This window comes from Dermacentor silvarum, chromosome 9, assembly GCF_013339745.2.
Source record: "Dermacentor silvarum isolate Dsil-2018 chromosome 9, BIME_Dsil_1.4, whole genome shotgun sequence".
NCBI classification, from domain to species: domain Eukaryota; kingdom Metazoa; phylum Arthropoda; class Arachnida; order Ixodida; family Ixodidae; genus Dermacentor; species Dermacentor silvarum.
In genome coordinates this window covers 83,250,822-83,277,333 of record NC_051162.1, presented here as the reverse complement: position 1 = coordinate 83,277,333, position 26,512 = coordinate 83,250,822, and the positions used below count along the sequence as shown (strand labels likewise).

General features: G+C 46.5%; 1 protein-coding gene across 1 annotated transcript in view; it reads right to left on the bottom strand.

Moving 5' to 3' along the window:
• Positions 1-3,354: 3,354 nt before the first annotated feature.
• LOC119463684 (histone-lysine N-methyltransferase PRDM9-like) overlaps positions 3,355-26,512 on the bottom strand; it is a 34,590-nt gene continuing 11,432 nt past the window's right edge. Inside the window, exons 4-8 of the mRNA XM_049655337.1 lie at positions 17,095-17,171; positions 7,104-7,295; positions 6,622-6,865; positions 5,598-5,640; positions 3,355-3,847 (exon numbers count right to left, since the gene is read on the bottom strand). Of these exons, the coding sequence (XP_049511294.1) occupies positions 3,355-3,847; positions 5,598-5,640; positions 6,622-6,865; positions 7,104-7,295; positions 17,095-17,171 (1,049 nt within the window). The remainder of the gene's footprint in view (positions 3,848-5,597; positions 5,641-6,621; positions 6,866-7,103; positions 7,296-17,094; positions 17,172-26,512) is intronic.

Below are 26,512 nucleotides of genomic sequence, written 5' to 3'. Positions count from 1 at the left end.
AGTATGAAGACAGATGATCCAGGCAAGAACAAAACTATATATGATCTCAGAAATCGTGATATGCATTTGGGCCATGCTGCGATCGCGACAGCACCATGTGGCTAGAATAATAGAAAAAGAATGCAGAAATCAATACGAAAATGTGTATTTTAACTGCCTGCACAGCGGCAACAATTATTCTGCACCCTAAATTAAACAAGGGTATTGCTTCGTGTAAAAAAAGAAGTAAGAACATGTAGCTAAAAAGGAAAGAAAAGGACAAACGAAAGCCACAGATCATGCGGCAAGTTGATTTACCCAACATCCGAGTGCGTTTTTGGGAAACGCCGCGTGTGCCTGGCTTTCAATGAGCAAGGTTTGTCAAAATTGGTTATTGATGTCCCCGTAATTTTTGTATTCCCAGGATAATTTTGATCATCATCGTAACTGTTACAATAAACGGTGAAAACTTCTGTGGTTTTAAAAGCTAATCAACAGTCATACGTATTCATAATTACGAGCTTATATAAGAACGTGAAGGAACAGATATTTTTACATGCATTGATTTTTGCTGCGTCGCTATCTAAACGATAAACTTCATTCGGCGGGGAAGTGTAGCGAAGCGTTCAATAACTTTGGACACGTTGATGGCGACGTCTCTGGGCGTATAGAAGCGCCAGAATAACCATGCGTTCCTCAGACATTGTAAAGCGCAAGTGGCTTTTTTTAGTAATCTCATGTTTGAAAATCTCTCTGCCCTGGCAGTGGCACTGGAAGGGTGACTAGAATCTGCAGCAGTTTGTACACATGTACATATAACCTGCAGTCTCCATGAGAGAGGGCATCTATTCCTGTGCTGAAACCTAAAAACACTTCGATATCGTTTCCTCAGCACCATGCTCGACAAGGTAGACAGCCGTCCTCTTACGGAAGCCACAATTCTTGGTCCCTGGTCCCAGCCGACGTCGGAACGAACTGCTTTAAAAGCGCTAGTACGCTTTTTAAAACAAACAGGACTTAGTGAAAAACTATAGAATGTGCGGACTCATACGTTTCTTTTTTTTTTCTTTTTATTCTTCTCTTTATTTCTAATCTTTTCTGCCCTTACCCCATCCCACTGTGCAGAGTAGCCAACCGGACACTTAACCTGGTTAACCTCTCTGCCTTTCGCCTCTTATTTTCCTTCCTTCCTTCTTCGATATCGTTGACATCCTTGTTTACGTACCTTGCACAAACAGTAAGCTGTTCAATTTCAGGAATATCCGTAGTTTCGTCAGCAAGTACGGAGAAGCAGCCTGCAGCGTTCACTTTTGCATCTAGGCTTTCTTTGATAATTTCACCACAAATTTCTATAATTTGGTTTTGTACGTCTGGTTTGAATACGAGGCATTACTTGGGAAACCTTCCAAATGGTTCTTGAGATATGTATCTCCACAATCAACTCGCATGCGAAGAAGCGCTCTGGAAATACCAGTATTTTCAGCGGGGGCTTTGCTTAAATCCATAGGACCAGTGTCCCTATCTCCACGGAGAGCCAGACCTTGCCGCCCGCAAAAAAGAACTGTCTCAAATTAAATAGGCCGTTGACTTTCTTCTGGTTTCTCTTATTTTAGTTTGCCTGCCCTGGTCCAGCTTATTGATCACATTGGGCGCGCTTCCTGAAATTTTTTGGAGAAAATTATCAGATGCCAGCTGACAGTCACGGTGATATTTAATATTTTCGTGTTTGTGAAAGATTGCGAGCGCGTGCTTCCATTTTCTGGAACGGCTTGGACACACGCGTTCGAGTGCGTGTATGCTGGCCCAAGTTTATAAAAACATTAAACCCAGAAAGTTCCAGAATTAAAAATCAGAAGCACGCCTTTGGAAATGTCAGTGCACTTTTCGCATCAAAAGTGTAGTGAGAACTTCATACCCATCAAGTTTCGGAATTTAAATCCATGAGCTCCGTAGATTCCGGTGCCGCTGCGAGATGCCGCGACGCGCCCGCTCGCTATCGAAAAGCCCTTGAAACTTTGTACTCGGCTCGGGCTCCTTACGTTATGTGACTCCAGGTGCATGGGCGTTGCCACGAAATCCAGCCCGAGTTCGCAATTTTCGCGCCGAAATGTCTGTTCGAGCGTCAAAAAGACATTGTAGACAAAATCCAGAATGATTCCCGGCACCGGTGGTTGTTTTGGTCGGCGGTGCATGACAACACGAAAAAATTTCGGGGGGGGGGGGGGGGGGAGGGGCTGAAGCCCCAAACCACTGTGCTCACCTGTTTGCAGAATTTTCTCCCAATCCGTCATCCGTTTGGCAAACGTATATACATTGTAGTCACCCGAATTTAATTGAATACAAACTTCTTTTTTTTTTCGTTTTAGATCCAGTTTTCCCAAGCACTGCGGCACTGCAATTTCGTCTAAGGCACGGATTTTAGAGCTCACTCTAAGATGAATCGTGAGAAGAAAGAGTTGTACGCTGCGAGGTTGGACATTTTCGCGGCTGGATGGCGTCGGAATGTGGAAGCTCAACGTAAAATTAGGCGGAGATCTTCCAACGGCGTCAAGCTCATTTGTGAAACAGCTCCGTTGAATATTTGCCTTCATTGCCGACGGTAAGGTTAAGATGTCCCATTGTGTGTATACCTTTAACGTATACATACAAGCACAGAGTTCGCTCTCTGTCTTTATTCGAATGTAATTCGCGATTTCCTTGTGCAATCAGATTTCTTGTTATTCGCGAACTCGCGCTTAACATACCTATATGCCACTTCGTGTGTCAGTCCATCCACTTTCTACACCATATTACGTCTCATTCAGGCCGGATTGCATAAAGAGCCGCGTAGATATATTCTTCATATCGATTTGCTCCATCGAAGAAATCCACGGACGAGGCACCGGTTGGAATTCCCATTCCATTTCAATAGTACAGAACAGGACTGGCACTGCGAACGAGAGTTCTTGGTGGCTGTGGAGCTTAGCATGCCAGCCAACTTGCAGTGCTGCGGATTCGGAAGAGGGAAGTTGTCTTCTACGCAAGAGTATATCTTATTGGAGCTAAAAGGAAACCCTTCAAAGGTTTTCTCGGAAGGGAAGGCTAAAGAAAAAAAAATCTCACCAGTGGTGGTCCACTGGTACGATTTCTTTCATACACTGCAAGGCTTTGACTTATTCATTTTATTGCGAAATTTTTATAGTGCTTCCATGTAGCTTCGCACTTTACAAAAATGACAGAAGGGGAGATGGGAACAATTTTTCTCTGAGCTTGAGAAAATTCATTCTCATTAAGGATGTCCGCAATAGTTATATTTACATAAAACTGCCGAAAGTGAAGTTATAAAAGTTCACTTTCGTACCGCGTTACCTGTTCCGCGCAATGTCTTCTGTCGTCCTACTGGTCGTCTTCGCATTCGTCGTTGTGACGAGCGCGCACGTGGCTTCTCAGTTTTGTTATGTTCTGAAGCCCCTTGCCACAGTGCGGGCAGTGAAGCGGGTAATGGCGGCCGTGGACGACCTGCTCGTGTCGTTTGGCAACGTAGCGCAGTGCGAATCTCTTTCCGCACTCCGAGCAGGCGTGCGGCTTCTCGCCCGTGTGGGTCACCAGGTGTCTCTTGAGGTCAAACCTCTGCGTGAACCTTTTACCGCACTCGGGGCACGCGTGCCGTCGAGCGCTGTCGCCCGAGTGCTGCACCCTCCGGTGGGTCGCCATGTTTGACGCATCGCTAAATCGCTGGCCGCACTCTCTGCACTCGTACGGCCTCTCCTTCGTGTGGACTCGCAGGTGCCCGCCCAGGTTCCCGCGCCGGTTGAATCCTCTGTCGCAGACGGGGCACACGAATGGCCGCTCGCCCGTGTGCGTCATTTCGTGCCTCCCGACATTGTGCCTGCGAAGGTGGGGATGAAAAAAAGAAAGCGAACAGAGCTGCATTTTGATGCTGGCAGTAAGTGAACTTATCCTGCCACATTTGCACCAGATTCGATGTGGCGCTTTAATATGACGTAATTTAAACAAATTCCAACCGGTGCTCAGGGTTAAAAATAAGAAAAACGAGAAAAAATTGTGAAATGAGATATTGGAGGTGCTATACAGAAGACGAATTTCTATCGAGCCTAAAAGTTGTCTTTCATATGCATTAAGTTGTCTCTGTTCGCGAAGGTAGAAAATAGTAATACGCAGAAATTCTATTTCAAGTGCACTCGGAATACATCGTATACTGTTTAGGAAAATGCAAACTTTTACGTGTACGCTAATAAGCGTTTAAAATTAATTGAATGCCGAAAGTGCGCATTATTTGGCGTAAAATTTACAGAGCCACCAATATCTGTGGAGCTGTATGTGACCGTAAATCATGTACATATGACGCCTATATTGCTCAAACTGTGTGCTTGCTTCTGCATGCATATTTTAATAGCACTGATGTTACCTGTAGAGCTTACGAAAAATAATCAGAACCACCTATCTTGCGAGGATGTTGCCGTTTCTTTACTTTCTGTGATGAGAGCCGCTTAGCTATATATATATAAATAAAAATACCAATAAACAGTTTTTCAAGAGTTAGCGTGCGTGGAGTGTATGGCTACGCTTCGATTTGTCTGTTCAAGTGTAAACTTAGCAATATCTCCTTTACCATCACCTAGTCGACTGTTACAAACTTGGTACATCTAAATGAACAGATAACGTTGTCCCTGATAACGTGTAACAGAAATTCCATGCCTGTTTTGTGCATGAAAGCTACAAAATGTTAAGCCATGCCGTGTGCACTTGTAAACTGCCATGCTTAAAATTTGTTACTTTTGTTTAGAGCGAACAAAACACGTTTTCTTAGTTTTATTATAAGTTATTGGTATGTGTGCGCGAACATATATCTCTGAAAGATTCTGCTGTGGATCTAGTTGGTAGGTGGTCATTTAAGACGAAGACAGACCATATTAACAAGACATTAAAAAACGCCTGTCTCTAGTATGTCCGGTTTGTTACTCCATCGCAATTATTATGTGTAGACAAACCAACTAACTAATGTTGGGGAAAATGTCACGACGGCTAAACTAATGTGCAAAGGAACCAGTTTTCAATGCTAAAGATATGACACTGCAGTGCTAAATTTCACAACAAAGATTGAAATTGTCGATTTATGGAACGCTCGGAAAGCTTGTGCACGCTCGAATGTCGCAGCTAGTTTTCTGAAGCGCTATGTATAGTGTTCATGTTCAAGCCATACTGTCAATATCTGTGCGCTTAGTTTCCAACCTCGCTCTATTATAGGCTGCAATGACTGTTGCACGTTGCCCACACTTCCAGACTAATTCCACCCGTAAGCGTCCTTCTGTGCTTTCATATGCCAGAATACTTCATGAAGTATGCCTATACAACAGAAGCATATTTGACATTTGTGCATTCTAAACATACGATAGTGAAAACAAAGGAATACTTATTTCTCATAAGCCAGCGAGGAACACCCAACAAGAAACACAGCAACATATATCAAGTGCCTGCCACATCTTCGCTCACCTGTTGTTGCTGGAGTAGGGGTAGTGGGCGCATTGGTGCTTTCCTTGGGGCCTTTGCAGTGTGCTTGCGTCGCCGGTGGTTGTCGAGCAACTGCTTCACGGTGAACTGATCGCCGCATTCCTCACAGGAAGAAGACCTCAGGTGCAGCAGTGCCGTCCACCTCGGCCGCTTAAGACAGACAAACGAAGAAACAAACATTGTGAATCACGATAACCGAGATACATTTTTTAATTTATGTATGTGCTTTCTTTGTTCATTTATTTTTTAGGAAAGTTCTCTTAAGAAGGTTAAAAAATGCGAGGACACATAAGCACTTCTTATGAGTTGTCCATGCGAATGCATTCATGTCCAATTGAACGCCGCTGAGCGGTCCTTCAAGTTATGGACTCCTCGCAGGCAAGCGAGCGCGTTGAGACGCTTGGCCAAAGTCTCCTAGGCAGCACAAGGCCGGTGCACTTCGATCCGTGACGTCATGCTACCTCGCCCGAATGCCATAGAGAGTCTCATGAGAACAATCCAGAGTAAGTCGCAGCGATTACGACGTCATCGCTTTCGTCAGGCCGGTCTTGGCAATGGAAATATCGGTCCAAGCCGCATGATGTCATAAAGCAGAGTGCACAGGCGTACTATCCAGGATGCGCGGGCTTAGCCCAGTGGGTTATAAGACACTCGGCTTCAGAGCGTGGGCTTGGCGCGAGGTCGTAGGCTTGAAATTCACTACCGCCAACGTTTTTCCTTTCGAATTTATTCTATTTTTATGTGCTAATTTCTTTATAGCGATTACCGAGGCGTAGTTAGAACGTAGACGAGAGCTAATTGCGCCGACAAGGAACGTACGCGCGGACAACATAGGTTTCCGTTGCATTATCCGGGCCCAGGTCCTAGAAACAACTGTGTTGGATGGTATGTTAGCTTCTCTGAAACATTACCAATTAAGCTTGTGCCCTAAAATGCATATTTTAAATCTTGGCTTTTTTAACTTAGCGATTAGCTAAATATAGCGCTTCAAAAAACCTAATTGAAAAAAAATTCGCATAACCACTAATACCAGAATGTCGTTGGTTTCATTTGCATAAATAGAACAAGTTTCCGTAAAGGCTCGGTTCAAGTTAGATAAAACAGCCGGTATACAAACGAACGACGACGCACCTTGGTCTTGTGCCCCTACGTTGCCGATGAGACCCAGCTGCTTGGCGAAATCGTCACCGTACCAGACGAACAGCTCCTCTGCGGCGTTCACCACTTTGCACGTGCGGTAGTACACGGCTCCCTGGCGCACAAACGCCGCCAGGTTCTGCTGACTGCGCTCCGGAGCACAGTTAACGTAGCGCATCCAGTTGGAACGGTCCAGGGGCCGGCCGTCCACCAGGAACGCTCGGCCGTTCTGGCGGATCTGGAACGCGCCACAACGCACGAGTGGCCTAAATCTAGCTCTGATGAACTGTCAGCTAACGGCGCTGCACAAGACACAGAACAAAGGGACGAGACACAGTCACTGCATGTCTAGTTCCTTCCTTCCGTCTTGTTGAGTTATACGTAGAGTCAACAGCTTATCATTACACTCGTTGCACTAGTATCTATCGGGTGCCTGTGATTGGTTCGGTACGCTGGCACGTGGGATCACGCATAACACGCACCTGCCAGGTGTAGCCGTTTGCTGCGCTGCTGTCCACCTTGACGCCCTCGTACGGTCCAAAGCACAGCCTCTTGGGCAGCCGCTTCAAGGTGAACACGCCGTACTGAGCGCCTTTGACGGTTGAACGGCGCACAGACAACCCCTCGGGCACGGTCTTATTTGCGCGCTGGGGGTCACCCAGAGGAACCTGCAATGAATACATAGACAATATATCCCAGTCGTGACTATATACTATATACAATACGTATATCGCCCGGGCACAGCTGCTTTCTGGCAGGGATTTTGGTTCTGCTTCGCAGTGCCGATAGAGCCGGCAGATCCCGGCCGTAGCCTTGACAAACGTCATTCAGGTAGCGTTTCCAATTACTTTTGTCACGTCATGTTTGCGACGAGATATAGCGGTGCAACTCCACAACTAAGGCACTTGTAGCGTGTAAAACATTAAACGTCGCACAGTCGCGGTACAATAGTTACCCGCCGGACACGGGGTGATTCGTAAAGACCTGCATTGACGAGAACGAAATGTAGCTCTTCGAGAAACCTGCCTTTCACTGGTGACTGTATGGAACGTAAACAGCAAGAAAAAATTGAAGCTTTTATGAAACCCTTGTCCATCACGGTTGAAACATCATCATCACATCATCACCAGCCTAGTTTTATGTCCACTGCAGGACGAAGGCCTCTCCCTGCGATCTCCAACTACCGCTGTCTGGCGCTAGCTGATCCCAATTTCCACCTGCATCACTCCACCTAGTTTTCTGCCATCCTCGACTGCGCTTCTCTTCTCTTGGCACCTATTCTGCAACTCTAATGTTCCACAGGTTATCTACCCTACTTCTTACATGACCTGTTCAGCTCCATTTCTTTCTTTTAATGAGAACTAGAATATCCGCAATTCCCGTTTGCTCTCTGATTCACACCGCTCTCTTCCTGTCTCTTAACGTTACGCCGAACGATTTTTGTTCCATTGCTCTTTGCGTAGTCCTTAACTTGTTCTCGAGCTTCTTTGTTAACCTCCAAGTTTCTGCCTCATATGTTAGCAGCGACCAGTGAGCAGGATGTTAGCAGGATCGCCAGTGAGCCTCCAGAGTCTGTAAAGGCGTACGCTTATCTAGGTCAGTTACTCACAGGGGACCCTGATCATGAGAAATATATTTACAGAATACAATTGGGTAAGAGTGCACACAGGCAGGTATTACCAAATCCTGACTGGGAGCTTACCACTGTCGTTGAAAACAAAAGTGTACAATCATTGCATTCTACCGGTGCTAACATATGGGGCAGAAACTTGGAGGTTAACAAAGAAGCTCGAGATCAAGTTAAGGACCGCACAAAGAGCGATGGAACGAAAAATGTTAGGCGCCACGTTAAGAGGCAGGTAGATAGCGGCTGGATCAGAGAGCAAACAGGGATAACGAATATTCTAGTTGACATTGAGAGGAAAAAATGGAGCTGGGCACGCCATATAATGCGTAGGATGGATAACCGGTGCACCATTCGAGTTACAGGATGGATACCAAAAGAAGGGAAGCGCAGTCGAGGACGGTAGAAAACCAGGTGGGGTGATGAAGTTAGGAAATTTGCAGGCGTAAGTTGGAATCTGCTAGCGCGAGACAGGGGTAATTGGAGTTTGCAGGGAGAGGCCTTCGTCCTGCAGTGGACATAAATATAGGCTGATGATGATGATGTTAGCAGCGGTAGAAAGCAATGATTATAAACTTTTTCTTTTCAGCGACAGCGGTAAGCTCCCAGTCAGGATTTGGTAAGGCCTGCCGTATGCACTCCAACCCATTTTTATTCTTCTGTAAGTTTCCTTCTCATGATCAGGGTCCCCTGTGAGTAATGGACCTAGATAAACCGACTCCTTTACAGACTAAAGGCTGACTGGCGATCCTGAATTCTTCTTCCCTTGCCAGGCTATTGAACATTATCTTTGTCTTCTGCATATTAATCTTTAATCTCACTCTTACACTTTCTCGGTTAAGGTCCTCAATCATTTGTTGTAATTCGTCCCCGGTGTTGGTGAACAGGACAATGTCATCTGCGTAATCAAGGGTTACTGAGGTATTTGCCGTTGATCCTCACTCCTAAGCCTTCCCAGTGTAATGACTTGAATAAGTGGAATCTCGATGATACGATCACGTATAATACGAATTTCCGGATGATACGAATTTTTCTGCGGTCCTGGCCTATCCCCATTACTTTGCAACGTGTTAGAAAACGGTTGTTACGAATCGATTTTCGACCCGCGTCGGTTGATGCGAATAAACGCCACCCCACTGACGGCCGCGAAAGAGAACAGCGCGCTGTCACGCGCTTTCTCCCTTCCTTTTTTGGTGCGGAGGCGCGGACGCGACGCCGGACAGCGCGGAGGCCGCGACTGGGCGCGAAGAGTTCGAAGCGGTGGCTCTTTTGTTGCTTTTGTGCTTTTCCTGATTTTCCGCGTGCCATCGGACGGAGTGGCTGCCGTGCTTCGGGCCGCGTTCTTTGAGTTTGCGCCATTTTGCCTAGTCGCAGCGAGCTATGTCGACCGAGATACGATCTCCGCTGATTCGCGCGGCCGTACGCCGAGGCGCGGGAGTCCACCGTTGGCGCGTCTTCCGTCGGCTGCGTTATCGGTGCCGATGGCACACGGCGATTGTCGGTTTCGCTGCTGGAGTCACACGGTGCAAGATAGCGTGGCACGTAGTCCACGGTGCAAGGTTGCGCTCGTTCAGTCCGGTGCTCCTCCGCTACTCCCGCTAATCACCGTATTTTTCTTGCCGTAGGAGCGCTTCCGTATTCCGAAGGCGTGCTTCGTCCAAAGTTTATTCGCCATCGTCGCTTCATCACTAACCTGGGAGCTCTCAGTAATCCGAATTCTGTGTGTCAAGTGAAGACGCCGGCGTGGTTTGCGAAGCAGACAACTGCGGTTGCCATCTTGCCCCTGCCAGAGCAGCAACCACTGGAGAGACGCCTTTCAGCACGGCAGCCAATCGGAGGCCTGCTTTCATCGGAGGGCCCGTGTGACTATCTATCGCAGACCCGCGCTTCTTTTGCGTTTGTGCGTTTGTTACAAGATGGCGACGACGGACGAATTGAGAAGCGGAACGACGAAACTTTGAGCTTTCGAACGATACCAAGATGACGGCGCTCGGTGGCGGGAAATACGAGATATAGCTCCGTGAACTGCGGTGATCTTGCGCGATTTAAAGCTGTTTTCTCGCCCTGCGCACTGACGAATTAAACTTTTCGGGCACTTTTAGTGCGTTTTCAGCCAAACCATTTTGATGCAGCGTAGATTAGGCGTCGCAGATACCCAACCGCGTGGTTTTCAAAAATCTTTTTTTCTCGCGATTTTCGCGATCTGATCCCCGCGTCCCCCCTTAATTTAGCTAGTTTTAATTGTGTTTCGATGATACGAATTTCGGCTAATACGAATATTTTTCGTGACCCCGTGAGATTCGTATCATCGAGATTCCACTGTACTTCTAAGCATGCAGTGTTAGCATTGGAAAGATTGTGTCTCACTGCCTGACGTCTTTCGTGATAGGTAACTTTCTACTTTTCCTGTGCAGAACCAAGGCAGCTGTGGAATCATTGCAGATACTTGCGAAGATATTGATGTATGCCTTCTTAACTCCTTGATTACGCAATGCCTATATGACTGCTGGTATCTCTACTGAATATAATGCGTTTTCATAATCTATGAAAGTCACATAGAGAGGTTGATTGTACTCCCCAGATTTCATGATTGCCTGATTGATGACGTGGTTATGACCCACCACAGTATATCCCTTCCTGAAGCCAGCTGAACGAGGCGACAACAGCGCGCCAAATTCCAAAGCCGTCTTATCAGCTTCCGAATATAACCCCACGAAAGCAAGGACAACTAATAATAGGCCCTCTGGTGCGCCAGGGAACGCCGGTTGTGGTCCAAAGACCGAGTCAGAGCCCAGAGTTATCAAAACGCAACGAAATATATTCTTCAAATAAGACAGTTTCACACACATACGCACTTCGGCTAGGTACATCACAATACAATTCAGATGGGTATTAATAAAACACAGGAAAATAATTAACAACCAGCCTTAAGAGTCCAACACGTAAAGTATAGAATGAATTGGAACACCAAGTGTCCAATCGTTTTCACCCATGCTGGGCTTGAGCCGGACGATCTCGGCGTACCTCGATGCAAATCTCGAAAAAGGAATTTCTTCCGGAAATGCAGACGACCGATGAACTCGTCGACTAGCTTGCCGGGGAATCCCCTTCTTTCAGGGGCGTAGCCAGAAATTTTTTCTGGCTACGCTCATCATTAATTGTTCATCTCCGCTAAGCGTAGATGGCGTCGTCCTCGTCGGGGCGAAGTTCGTTTCACAAGTCAAGGACGCCCATACACGTGAAAATGCACGTGTGACCAGGCTATACTTACTCCCATATTAACAGCTTGTTCCCTGCGTCTTTGCGCTAGAAAACACAAATACGCGCAAAAACGTGTAATGCTTTTTTTTTTATTTCGAAGCTTTCGTCGCCCTGCTCCCTCATACGAGAGGGTTGCATTTCCTGCGGCAAGTGCATGGGCCGCTGTGTCTTCCGCTGTGTGCGAGCGTGCAGCCGTCATTTGCCTTTACGTCAACAGATTCATAATTGTACAGAATATTTCACCGCACAGCATAGATATGGCATGTGTACGCATTTTAAGTAGTGCGTACGTGCAACTCATTTCTGCTTCATTTATGCAGGTGCAAACAGGAAGCGGCCTTGTACCTCACAGAATCTCGACTGATTGGTGTACTAGTGATGCAGGAATGAACTCCGGTCTTGTTCAGTGTATAGCGCACATAATCAATTTCTAGGACGCGTGAACTCCGACGAGAACTGTCAGCGCCTGCAACAAGAGTTTACTTACGCTGTACTGCGCACAGCAGTAATCCATGCTTGTCGGCTGTCTGTTTCGTGAATTCTGTTGCGAGTCGGTGGAATTTCACTGCTGGCATCAATCCCTTCGAGTGTACATTGCTGGTTTGGGATTCCACAACACAACAGCAACTACCAGCCTTCCGTAATTGCTGGTTTGGGATTCAACAACACAACAGTAACTACCAGCCTTCCGTAGGGGCGCAATCGCAAACAAGAGACATTGGCTCGAACCTGCCGCCGTTTCGCGCGCAGACATCCTGCGCGAGCGCGGCCTAACCGGCGCCTGAAGGGAAGCGGCGGAAATGTGTACTGGAAATTTCGACCACCTGAGGTCTTTAAGTGCACCTAAATCTAAACGGGCCTCGAGCATTTTCGCCTTCATCTAAAATGCGGCTGCCGCATTTGTTGCGCATTTGTTGCTTCAGGATGCGGCCGCCACATTCTCTCCCAAAACCTCACAGAGTGTCAAAGCCTTGACAAACACCGTGACAGTTTTTTCCATATGCAGACATGATTCGCTGTAAATTATCAACCCAAACGGAAGCGCCCAGGAATGAAATTGTGATAGTAGCACCGGTTCCTCGCATTATGTCAGCGCGAAGCAATGAGAACAATGGGTGGGTAAGGGGGGGGGGGGTTGCGCAAAAAATTTCGGGGGGAGGGCGAGGTTTAGAACCCCCCCCCCCAACCCCACCCCCCCCCCTGGCTACGCCCCTGCCTTCTTCCGCAGACGGTCAGTCTTCACGTCACATCTCTTCACCAGCGCGGTCTAATCCCCCTTTTGATTCCCGCGCGGCGCTTTTATAGGTTTCGTCGGGGGTTCTGGAACGTTTGTTCGGAGTTGGGATCCCGTAGCATGAACAAAGCCTGGGAATCTTCTAGTCGATTCTCGCACCTTCGACCGCGGCCGTCGGAGCGTCGTCGAGAAGGGTGGTGACTCATTCGTTGACACGCGCTTGGGCTTCTCTCTCTCTCAACTCGGCGTTTGTGTCAGGGTCTGAGAGGGTGTTTCGGCTCTCTCTCTCTCTCTCGTTACCGTTGCCTTCGCGTAACTTGTCGATGCTTCTAGACTCCGTTGGTCGCGTCGGCTGTTTGAGAAGTATACGCTCTCCCCCTCTGTTGAAGCTGCCAAGGGCCCGCGTGCTTCTTTCGCTGGATTGCGTGACACACGGCGCGCGCTTAGATTATGCGCTCTTTTGTGACACTGTCCTCTTGGTTGATGATGTCAAGTGTTGCCCTGATTCTATTGGAAGTTATCTTGGTGAATATTTTATACAATACTGAAAGCAAGCTAATGGGTTTATAATTCTTCAGTTCTTTAGCGTGTCCCTTCTTATGGATTAGCGTAATGTTAAGATTGATCCAGTTCTTTGGTATACTTGAAGTCATGAGGCATCGCATATAAAGTGCGGCAAGCTTCTGAAGCATGATGTATCCGCCATCTTTGATTAAATCAGTGATGTCTTGCAAAGCCCTTCTAACTCCATCGCTAGTTATAGGGTTGAAACAGGAGTCCATGAAATGTTTCTTTACATGCCTTAGTCAGTGAACATGTCAAGCTGTTTCTCCAAAAACGACAGTGTCACCAGTTACAAAAAGAAAGGCTCAACCAAATGTCGACGCTAAAGAAGACAAGCTTGACGTACACGGTGGTTTGTATTATTCGATGATGGAATGGTCGATTACGCAGGGCGTTTCATTTTAGCTGCACCAATTTTTTTAAGTTGCATGTGGCAGATAACAAATTCTAATCTATGATATAAACTACTTGATGAGGCGGCCATTACTTCCACGAGAAATCAAAACGCCTAATTAAATAATTACCATAATTATGCTAATTATATTTTTAATTACTGACATTACCGCACATATTTTATTCTACGAATTAGAGCCGGTGAGTTCGCAAAGCGTATCCACTTGGAACAAATTTCCAGGACTGAACCAGTTTCGAGATAATAATTTTCGAATTTTCCGACAAAATGCATTGGTGTTCCAGTCACTTTTGTCCTTTAATGCATAAAACAGCCTTTTGTTCAAAAAGTTAACTGAAGCGCCAATGCATATCGTAGTCCACTTTGAAAATCAATATCTCGAAACTGGTTCAGTCCTGAGAATCAATTCCAAGTCAGTGGATACGCCTCATGAACACACCGGCTATAATTCATAGACTGAAATATTTGCTGTAATATAATTCATTAGAAGGGTAATTAGCATAATTATGTTAATTATTCAATTAGGCGTTTTGATTTCTCGTGGAAGTAATAGCCGCCTCATCGAGTAGTTTCGATCCAGAATTAGAAATGTGCTATCTGCCACAGGCAATTTTTAAAAATTTGGTGCAGCTAAAAGAAACACCCTGTATAATAATCTCTTTTTTATGTTCGTTATTCAATCATTTCATGTCTTATTCATATTGGAATTCAGGCGGAATTACTTCCAGCTTGTCTTAGCGTCATTAGCGTCAACGCTTGGTTGACCCTTTCTTGCCTTTCTTTGCTCAAGACGCCAGGTGGGTCGATCCCGAATATAGCGAAATCTATGGTGCAATGTGGTAATTTTGACTATATTGGCACTAATAACACCCCTACCGTTAATTTACCTACTCGGCGACTAATTCTCACTTAATGTGGATACCGCCGAAGCTGCTTTCTTGAAATTATTACCTCGCGCGAGCCCAAGCTAATTCCAAGCAAACTCGCCCCATTTTGTGATTGTGTACCGTAAGGTGGCTTTGCCTCAGCATAACTCTACCTACGGTGGTGCACCCTTTACAGGGTATGGGTATTTACGAAAATATTGGCGCTAATTACGCCCTTAGCACTGATAATACCTACTCCACGACTAATTTTCGCTTATAGTCTCGCTAAGTCCTACATTTTGATACCTGTTGCAACTGCCTACCAGGCTGTGGAGTCACAGTAGGGCCGTTTTTTTTTATCAGTGGTTACAAGATAACCAGTTCCCTGATAGGTCAAACACGCGTGAAGTCAACTAACATGACCTTGTCTCAAAAATGCGCACAATATGCCGAGAAGGGAGGCGGTTCCAAAGTCACTGCAAACAACGACGATGCTGCCTACAATAGAGGTACAGTTATACGGTCTATTTGGGGCAGTGAAAGCAAAAGGAAAAATTTGTATCCCAGGAGTTGTAGGGATGCATGTCCAGGAGTGTTCTCGAAATGCTCCCAAACGTGTTATCATCACGCATGGAACGGCATGGTCTTGTCGCAAGTGTATTCGTGCCTAAAAGAAAATTTTCGGTGAAGCTACAAGCTCATCCCATGACATTAAGTTGATCATGACGTGCACAAAACAATCAGTACAAATGAGTTAAACCACACTCCTCGCAACATCGCGTCACATTAAAGCAAAACGGAGAGCATCCACATGATTGGTGTCTGTGGTTGTCTGAATGGTCAACCGCTGATAAACTGCGGCACATTATTTAGAATGTCGGCATCGTACATCGCTTGTACCAACTTCCATGACCCCGTGCAGAACGTCGACGTTGTTGACAAGGGAAACATTAGTCCAGTTGTATCAGGACTGAAGTTGTACTAGGAATTATTTCCTTTAGAGACACGAAGTGTTGTTTCAAAGTGCAATATCTAGAGCATACGTGATTAATGAAACAGTTACAGTCCCGCCAAACAACAGCGCGAGCTGTAACTCATCACATGCTTGAGCCTTTACAGATCTTCGGCACAATTAGAAAGCTATGAGCCTTGGGGATCTCTAAACTAATACGAAAAAAAGAAAATTATCGGCCTTCCAAATGCGTGAAGATCGTTAACCGGCGAAGCTGAAACGTGCTGCCCCGGTGTTTATCACTGGGTTAATCCCGAGGGTTCAATAAAGTATTTCTCGATTATGAGGTAACACACACGTTCGGCTGCGACGGAGAGAACGACGACACTAGACGGTATGCCCGCAGTCCGCCGTTGTCGCTTGCGATCGATATCTTAAGTTTGCTCGGCGGCGTGGTTAGCGGCATTCGCTCGCCATAGCCACTTGCGATACTTCGAAATTAAATTGCTTTAAAGTTAAATCTGTCGGTTACGGTTGTGGGGATTGAGGTGCCTTCCTGCGCCTCGTCCCCCAGCTCGCGCGTGGCGCTTAGCTCGGTCCCTGGGAACCGCCGCCGTAACGGCGACATGGAACACACGGCTATGCCTTGTGCAAACCTATCTCCACAACGTAAGACAATGAATGGCTCATACCCCCTTAAGCAATGGCTCATACCTCCTAAACGCGGCCTCTCCATTACGACGATATTAGAGAAATGAAATTCTACGCTAGAATGATCAGCGGCAACGCAGCCAGCTGTGGAAGAAGACGACGAAGAAGAACGCTCGAGTAGTGGCACGAGCGCAACCCGAGGGGCGCCAAGGAGTCAGCTGCGGAAGAAGACGACGACGCTCAAGCCAATGCTGATGATGATAGCTTTCTGTATACAGGCGATTTCGCCTAGCCATATATGGTTTCGCCTAGACATATAAAGCTTCGCCTTAAAAATATAGAGGCGCCGACACCTGTAATGCAGCAGCACGGAGCGAGGAACAATGATACGTCAGGTTTTCTGGATGGTCGAGTAAATCATCTACGTATATATCGAGCATCCTCCCTCAAACACTGCGTGCCTTTACAGCAGCAATAGCTTCGTGTTTGAAAGCGCGTCTATTCTATACTGGAGGTTGTTAGTTCTAAAATATATAACTGCATGCCAGTGGTTATCGACTGGTGTAAATCTGAGTACGAACGCACACCCAGGGTCGCGATTTTTGACTTATTCTATACTAGTCCTATCATCCACCGATCACGGCCGGCTGATCCTGTTGATAACGCGAGCCGACCGTCGCTCTGACCACTGACAAAGCGCGATAAGAGCGAAAAGGCATTATTACCGAAAAGGCATCGCTACAAAATACCGGCCCAGCACGGTACTCGCCTTGGAACTCCCACCGAAATTCCTCAGCCACAACGGTCCACCCGTCGATGAAAAAGGTACCGCGACTATGAACGCACAGACGCCAAACTCTCGTGTTAAGTAACAAGATTATAACTTCGGGGCGCTTCACTTACCGGAGTGTCCTTCACTTGCGTTAGGGGTCCATGGACGGGACAGTCTCCCGGGTAGTCCATCTTGCAGTCATCACAAACTGAAAGTGGAAGCATTCACAACCCTGTTCACAACAGCTACGGCTAATAACTCATCTCATTTGTGCTGGTGATAAACTGTTCTCTTTTGGCAAAAATACCTCCACAATTTATAAACATTGATTATGGCCCAAGTAGGGGGTCTCGGTTAAATCATATGATATGCGTCACGTGTGTGTCAGCGTAACTCGCAACATCGAAAAACGCTGCTTGCCTACTTGCCTGCTACGACACCTTACAAAAAAGAGTTAATGTTAGAAGGTGGCCTATTTTCACTGGTATTTCAAACTTGATCCGCCACTGTCATTGGTTAAAAGAAAATAGGCTTAAACTAGCAGATGATTATTTGTTAAAACTCTAGAACTCCATTGGCAGAGAACGATACGTTCTAAGCCGAAAAATAGAAGGCCCAATTACCTTTTCCTTTTTATTTAATTTGGATCCCAACCGGGGCACATATGACATCATAATGACGTCATGGTGCATACTCATAATGTGCATGACTGCTTTTTTGTCGGGGAACTCCCAAAATATGCTACACTCAGTCTTTGCATAGTTTTGAATGAAGCTTTCATTCCTTTTTTTCCCTCAGTGTATTGGTAGACAGCTACCACTGAGCAGACGCTGTCAAAATCGGACACGTCTTGAAGATGAAGAGATGGTGGGGGACATGCTAGGGGGGTCGCTCCCTGTTCCTTATTTTTGCATTCTCTACTCCGGTTGTGACCATGAATGGGAGTTCAATTTCAAACGTAGTTATCCAAACTTGGCTAACTTATGTCTGTTTACCCCTGAAGTTCACCGTTGCACCGGGCGATGCAATGAAAAAGTTGTCGCAGTTTCACCTGAAAGGCGAAGCATCAATTGCGATAGCAAATTTGTAGAGAGCTATACGGTGTAAATGATATTAGCTTTATCAGCTGTATAAACTTGGACATGCAGCAGCACCGGCAACACGCAGAACTGTTGTCGACGCCGTCGGCGTTCTGCCCGCGTTCGCGCAAAATGCGTGCGGCGTTGGTGACTGTTGCCGGAGCCTCTGATATAAATAGGCACTTGGTGCCGCAGCTAAACGTCGCCTCCCTTCCCTCCCCCCCTCCCCCACGGCCTCTCGCGCCTCGGATGAAGGCGCGTTTGCTCTACCAATGCCTCCTTTACTGGGAGGCATTGGCTCTACATATATGATGATTGTAAAGGAGTAAAGAGGACGCCTATACTTCTGCAGCCCTTAAGCGAGCACGGCGCAGAACGCGCGTTTGTTCTCCGCCGTGCGTTCACTCCCCGTGAAAGCGCGCGCCCCTCGCGCCCTTTCACTCGCACATACAGCGTTCGGCGCGCGGTGACGATTTCATCTCCATTGACGTCATACGGAACCTCACGGCGACGGCGACGCCGACGGCAGAAATCTTCTTTTGAGTGTCCATATCGCAATAAAAGTTCGAAGCCTGTACAGAGCAACTCCTCACTTCATTACTGTTTTAAATTATTTCGTGCATTTAGTTTGAGTGAGTAGTTTGCGAACAGCAGAAAATTGCAAATTGAGAAATCGCGTGCATGTCTATTATTCTGCTACCTCCCACTGAAAAAACACACTCGCGCGGGAAAAAGAAAGACACAATGTGCATGTGCGTGTGTTTGTGTACGTGTACGTGCGCGTAATCGTTTGTTTTTAAAACGTTCGGCAGAACCTATTTCACAATGACTGTCGACGCCATTGCGTCTAGCATTGTATCAATATATCGACAAATAGTATTGCCACCGTCGCAATGAGTTACGTGCGAGTCCGGCAGCAGAACTCATCTTTCTCGCTTCCCTAAGTGCACTGGGCGCAACCTAGTGGCGCCGCCGTGAAGCCTGCGCTTGTAGTCCGAAATGCATTGCGCGCCGCTACCTGCGAATGTTGACGGGCTCTCTCTCGCGCTATGATGATGATGATTATGTTTTATTGAAATCCCCCTTTGAGACGGGGAGGTGACAAATAGTTACCAAGCCTGCTTGAATTAATCAGGTATGCTATGCACGTTTTTTATTCTAGCATTTCTGTATACACTTGCTTAATCTTTCGTTTTTTTTTCCTTAAAAACTTCTCTCTGCCTTATACCGCTACCTATGCCTGTAACAGATCCGTCGTATCATTTTTTCCCCTGATTTCTTCCATCGAGACTCTAAGCGTCTCTTGCTTATCTCTACTGCTCACGGGTTGAAGCTTCCGTCCACTTTAAATCCTAGTGCTTCTGGCTTACGGGTCTCACTGGGCGAATCCCTTGGCATTCCACTAGAATGTACTGAGTGGTCTCCGGATTTTCGCTGCAGCATAGACATACCTCATCTATATCTTTATAGTTCCGAATATTTGCTCCGGTATGTTTTTGTCATTGGGCAACCGGCTCGAGCCTCCAGTAGCAAGGCACTGCCCTTTGTGGTGTTATCGCGCAGATTTTCCCCTTCAAAGTTCTTTCTTCTCATGCTTGTAAATATCCATGGTCCTTTTTGATACCATTCTCTGCATCCAATTCACTGTCTTTGTTTGTCTCACTTTCATTCTGATGACTCCTGGTTCTTTAGTTACACTTTCAATTAACTTGTACTAGGTTGCCTACTTTCTGGACCTGTTCCTCCATTCTGTATCCACGCTTTTCAGGCACAGATACGTGTGCACTTCAGCCGCCCATTTATTTTCATCCATGTTCCTGAGTCCTTCTTCAAAACTAAGTTTGCTCTGCGCTCCTCTGACTTCAAAAGAGGCCCAACCCATGTCACCCTACACTGCCGCTTTGGATGGATGGATGGATGCATGGATGGATGGATGGATGAGGCTGAACCCTTTAAATCGAGCGGTGGCATACGCCCCCTAGCCATGACTATGAACATATTTTGTACTTTGTGGTGGGTGAAATTTCACCCCTGCCTTGATTTTATCCACCAATCAGATAACCTCTGTTTGGTTATTTCTACCCGCTTAAAGTCTATTTTGCCTTCACTGTCCCTAAACCCCAATGCTTTGAAAAAAATCAGCCCCGTTGCTTTGCACTGTAGGGTTAAGCCCTTTACAGAAAAGTATGAGGTGTTCAGCCGTTTCCTCTTCTTCTCCACACGGGCAACGCACAACGTGCCTGTACCTTGGTACTTGACTCGGTACATCTTAGTCCGCAATACTCCCGTCCTGGCTTCAAACAACAAAGAGCTTCCCCTAGAATTATCATAGATATTTTCTTTGGCAGTTTCTTGCTTGAAAGTTCTGTATGTTCCCAGTGCTGATTTCGTCTGCATCCCTGTTTTCCACATACCCCTCTCTGTTTCCTTAACCTTTTTCTTAACCGCTGTTTCCTGGTTTGCTCCCTCCTGCAGTCCAAATATTTGATTGACAGTTTTCTGGTCAGCTTCCTCCATTTTATATCAACATTCCTCATGTACAAATAACTGAAAACTCTCCTTGCCCACCGCTTTTCTGCCATTTCTCTCAATCGCTTCTCAAATTGCATCTTGCTGCTGGCTTCTCTGCCCTCGAATGACGTCCATCCCATGTCACCCTGTACCCCCTGATTTGGTGTATTTCCGTGTGCTCCCAGAGCCAGCCTACCTACCCCTCGCTGCTTAACTTCCAACCTTGCTCGAACCTCTGATCTCATGCACAGGACCGCATTGCCGAAAGTCAAACTAGGGACCATCACCCCTTTCCAAATCCCTCTCACCACTTCGTACCTATTGCAATTCCACAGTGCCCTATTTTTCATCACAGCTGCATTTCTGCTACCTTTAGTCGTTACATATTTTTCATGTTCCGTTAGGTACTCAGCCCCATTGTTTATCCACACTCCAAGATATTTGTACTTATCCACCACCTCCAGCGTAACCTCCTGTATCCTATGCTGGCTGCCCTGATTATCATTAAAAATCATGACTGTCGATTTTTCTTTACTAAACTTCAAACCTTCAGTCCTGGTAATGACTGTTTAATCCATTCTCCTTGCATGAATTAGGAAAGGTTGAAGCCAAGTCAGCTCCTCTCTAATTTTTTCTCTAATCCTTGTAAATACAGCATGAACAACAGAGGTGACAGAGGGCACCCCTGAGTAAGCCCCTGCTGTATCTCTATAGGCACAGATACCTTGTTTTCCCATTTTATAAGCACCTTGTTACTTTTACAGATATCTTTTCAAAGATTTATTACTCCATCTTCCACATCTAGAGGGCCCAGTATGTCCCACAAATCATTTTGGATTACACTGTCATAGGCTCCCTTGATATCCAGAAAGGCAAGCCATAGGGGCCTGTGTTCCTTTTCTGCTATTTCAATACACTGTGTCAATGAGAACAGATTACCTTCTAACCTTCTTTGTTTCCGGAACCCATTTTGTAGTTCCCCCAGCACCTCCTCGCTCTCCACCCATGCCTGCAGTCTGTCCTTTATAATCTGCATCACCACCCTGTAAACCACTGACGTCACTGTTATGGGACGGTAGTTGTTTATGTCGGCTTTGTTCCCCTTTCCCTTATATATCATGCTCATCCTGCTCAGTCTCCACCCGTCGGGGGCTTTACCGTCCATTATCATTTTGCTCACTGCCTCTCTTAATGCTTTCTTAGATTTTGGGCCCAATGTCTTTATCAACATAATTGGGATGCCATCAGGACCTGTCGACGTGCTACTAGGAACCCTCTTCCCTGCCCTTTCCTACTCGCTTTGTGCCAGTGGAGCCACTGCACTAACTAGTCTATCCTCACCTGATTGAGCACATGCTATGTTTCGTTCTTTAAATTTTTGTGTCATCATTGTTCTTATATGTTCCGTTGCCTCATCTCCCTCTAGCCCAACACCTTGAGCTGTAACTATAAACCTCTGCTCTAGGCTAGTCTTATTACTCAAGGAGTGTTGGAACGTGACTGATTTGGCACTTAAGTTGCGGGCTGTAATTACCGATTCGCAAGGGCGCACAAGCGAGCAACACGACGAGGAAGAGCAGGGAGAGCGCGTGCCTGCTAGCAGGCAAACCGGAAGTCGTAGGTTGTTCCACCAATGGGCATCGTCACCGCTGCTGACATCACCAGATGCACCCTGGTGACATTGTGACGACCGCTGGGGATACCGGAAAGGCCAGGAGAGGAGGACGGCATTGTTTTTTTTTTTTTGTGGCACGCTCGCGGCGCGTAGCGCTACAGCGTTTGGCATCGTTGATTGTGACGGTATTATGAACTCGATGCGCGTGTTTACTTGAAACCTCTGCTCTAGGCTAGTCTTATTACTCAAGGAGTTGAGATGTTTCCAAAATTTCTTCGCTGCTTTTCTATCCTTTTTGTTTACTTCTGACAACCATTGACTCCCCTTTCTTCTGATCTTCTCATTGATCAAATGGGATGCTTCCCTTCTACAGTCTAAAAGTTATTCCATTTTCTGCCTACATCAGCTTCTGGTTCACCCCTCTGCATTGAATATCTGTGTTCCCTGGATGCTTCCTGACGTTTCTCTATGGCCTTCTTAACCTCCTCATCACACCAGCTCTTGGGTTAACGTCTTCTGTTCGCTTTTGTCCTGACTCGTACCTTAGCAAGCTCTAGCTCAAATAGCCCTGTTAAATTTGCATATGTCCATTCTGTTTTTGTATCCTCTGAAATTACTTCCTCAATTTGCTGGGTTGCTATTTCAAGCTGCTTTTCCGAGTAAACTATCCCACCTGGTTGTTTCTAAAACTCACCTTAATATATATATACGTTTGTGATCACTACCTAGACTTCTGGAGCCATATTCATCTATGTTCATTACATTTAGCCTATCGTGCATCCTATGTGACATTAGTGCATAATCTATCGTCGACTGCAGGCTCCCTACCTCCCATGTTATGTGCCCTTCACACTTCTCAGTACTGTTGCATACAACTAAGTCATGCCTTTCACACATATCCAGCATCATGTTGCCTGTTGAGTCTGTGTACCCGTCCATGTCTTCTATGTGTGCGTTCATATCTCCTAGTATAATAATCTCGCACACTTCTCCTTGCTCATTAATGATCACTTGATATGCATTCCAGCATTTTTTTGTTTTCCTCTTTGCCATTTGCTCCTGTCCACAGGTATACAAAGCCAAGGAGTGTCTACTCTCCTGCAACTTTCCCTTTTAGCCATAAATGATGCTTGCATTCCTGTTTGAGCCTTTACCAATTCATACTTTTATGAATGAATGCGCCAATTCCACCGCCTTTTCTGCTGCCCTCTGTTCTATTGCAATATTCCCATGCATAGTCAGGATTACAGGGAGGTTGCTCCATGTCCCTAAGATGTGTCTCCACAAACCCGTATACGATCAGCATTTCCTGCCTTAGTTGCTCGTCTATCTCCTCCCACTTCAGCCTATTCCTGCCACATTGCATGTTAATGTACCCATGTCAGAATGACCTTGCCCCTGGTGCTTACGTCTATTTCTTCTCCTACCGATTCTACGTTTCTTGAATCTTGAGGTCTCTCTGGGTCCGTCTTCGCCTACACTGGTGGTCTTAGGGCTCTAGGTCCCCCCAAAAAAGTCGTAGCTTGGCGCCCTATCCTACTACCTACCCTCCCGCCCGTGGCGCCACTGTAGTGAATGCCATCCTGTGCAAAAGGGTGGGAGCCAGACTCGTACACTTCCCGGTTTACCTCCATTATGCCGTACCCAAGTGGTCGGCTCAGACCCCTAATGACCCGATTAGCCTCAAGCAAACTCCGTTCCATCCCGCTAGCCTGGCCCCGGACCTCTGGGATTGTGCACATGGTCACATGCACACTCGCAGAGGTTTCTCTGAGTTTACGCAACCCAACCTCTAACTGTCTGTTTAGGTTCTGGCTCCTTCCCTTCAGCACATCGTTGAGACCAGCATGGATAACGACCAGATGTTCATGCTCCATGTTGTCCCATACCACCTTCTGAGCTTTTGCCATTGCGTCAACCATTCACTTCCCTGACTGGGCCTCCACCCTCACCCGCCCGTCTGCCTTCACTGTTGTAAGGACGCCCTCCTCAACCCTAGCTACGTTGGAGTCCCCCACCACTAGGACCCTTCGCTCTACACGTTTGCCTCCCGCCTGCGATTGTCGTCCTCCAGTTCGCGCAAGCTGGTTCTCCACCCGCCGTGCGCCACTGACACGTGACGATGTGCTCCCTGCCGTTCGTCCCTTCCCACCCGAAGCCTGCCGCACTACCTCGCTGTAGAGTTGTGGAACCGCCGTATTGCCGCCGGCTCTCGCCTGCTGTTCAACGGCCCCTAGGCATCCCTCCCTGCTCTCATGGCATGCCTCTGCCTGAGTCTCCGCGCTGTCCCCGCCGCCCGCCTGAGCTGACCCGGGATTACGCGCCGCCTGTGCCATTAGCGCCTCCACCCGCTCTTCCAGCACGGCCCGCTTTTCCCGTTCTTCTTGTAGCTCGCCAGCTATTCGCTTTACCAGGACGGCCTCGGCCCCCTCCCTGTGAAGCAACTCGCCGATCCGAGTTTCGAGCTCATTCTTTTTTCTAGACGTGCAGCGCCATCTAGGGGCACTGCCGAGATGTGCGGGCGTAGCCTCCGAGACGAGAAGCGTGGCGCGTGCCAACGCTGAGAATCGTTCCCTCGCTTGCCGCACACTCAGTGGCACATACACAGTCACACAACTTGGCGAGAGGTTCATTGAAAAGCGGGACATGCCCTGTGCATTTGTGCAGCAGTCTGCTAAAGCATAGGGTTGCTGTCCTTGGGGAATCCTTGTGACGTGGGTTCAATTCCGCCCAGCATGGGAGAAATTTAAAGGATTTTTTTCTTTTATTTATTGTAGAGTGACACAAACCTACTGGCACATAACCACTGACCCAAGTTAGTATCAAAGAGGTTTTTGAAGACCAGCACAGAGCGATTGGCACATACTCAGTACTTCCGTTATATATATATATATATATATATATATATATATATATATATATGAGCGGCGTAAAGAGGTTGGTTGAAGAGCGCCTCATATTTACACATTGCCACATACTCAGTGGAAAGTTATTCCAATGGTTGCTTTCGACTCTGTTACCTCAGCACATCAGCCCGATGCTCTAATCATTCGATCATGGACTACACAGTGCCCCAAGATGGCGCGAAAACGGTTAGATAGATAGATAGATAGATAGATAGATAGATAGATAGATAGATAGATAGATAGATAGATAGATAGATAGATAGATAGATAGATAAATAGGTAGATAGATACATAGATAGATGGATGTATAGATAAGAAAATGTCCGTGAAGTACCTTAAGAATGATAATGGAATAAAATATATACGTGATAGGCTTGCTTACACAGGTGCTTTTCGTCCGGTCCCTCTACGCATTTCATGTAGTTAACTTCCTTCCGTTGCCGTCTAGGGTAGCCCATATCGCCGGTAGAAACGCTGCCTGTAGAAGCTGCAATGAATCGAATATCAAAAGGGTGTTAGAAGTTTTTCTCTTTTTTTTCAGTGTAAGGTCACTCACCATAATTTTGAGTACATTAATAAAACACAAACAAGTTGCAAGCTCCTTATAAACATTATGCGCGCAGGTGTGAATGTTTTCATCCGGAAGCTAGCCCACATACAATTCAATGATACGCTTAGCACGTACCCTAAAACAAATATCTAATGATGACTTGGCCAATTTATCGTTGCATAACTGATTGTTTTTACTTGTTACGCAACTGATATTTGTTTCAAGTGGTTCTTCAGAAATAAGTCAATTCCCTTAATACCGCATGTGAAACGTGTATAATATGCGCAACAATTTAAAAATAAGCAGTTGGTATGACAGCTAGCTCTGCGGTATATATATATATATATATATATATATATATATATATATATATATATATATATATACATCCCGCACAAAATATAAGAGTCTGTCTTTGTCTTTGGTGGACATCGATCAGCCGTTCGCAAGTTTGGATCCCAGGTGAAGCCGTTGCACACCGATATGACCAGGAGGACCACAATACCAGAACATTCGTTTATTTATAACTTTAGGCACTCTGTAAAGAAATACAAGGCCTCGAAATAACCCTGGAACACTCCACAAAGGCGTCCCACGTGTATAGTTAGATGCGAAGCTTTGTGATGTACCCACCGTGGTTGCTCAGTGGCTATGGTGTTGGGCTGCTGAGCACGAGGTCGCGGGATCGAATCCCGGCCACGTCGGCCACATCTCGATAGGGGCGAAATGCGAAAACACCAGTGTGCTTAGATTTAGGTGCACGTTAAAGAACCCCAGGTGGTCCAAATTTCCGGAGTCTCCCCCACTACGGCGTACCTCATAATCAGATCGTGGTTTTGGCACGTAAAACCCCATAATTTTTTTTAGTTTTGTGATGTAAGGCTCCAT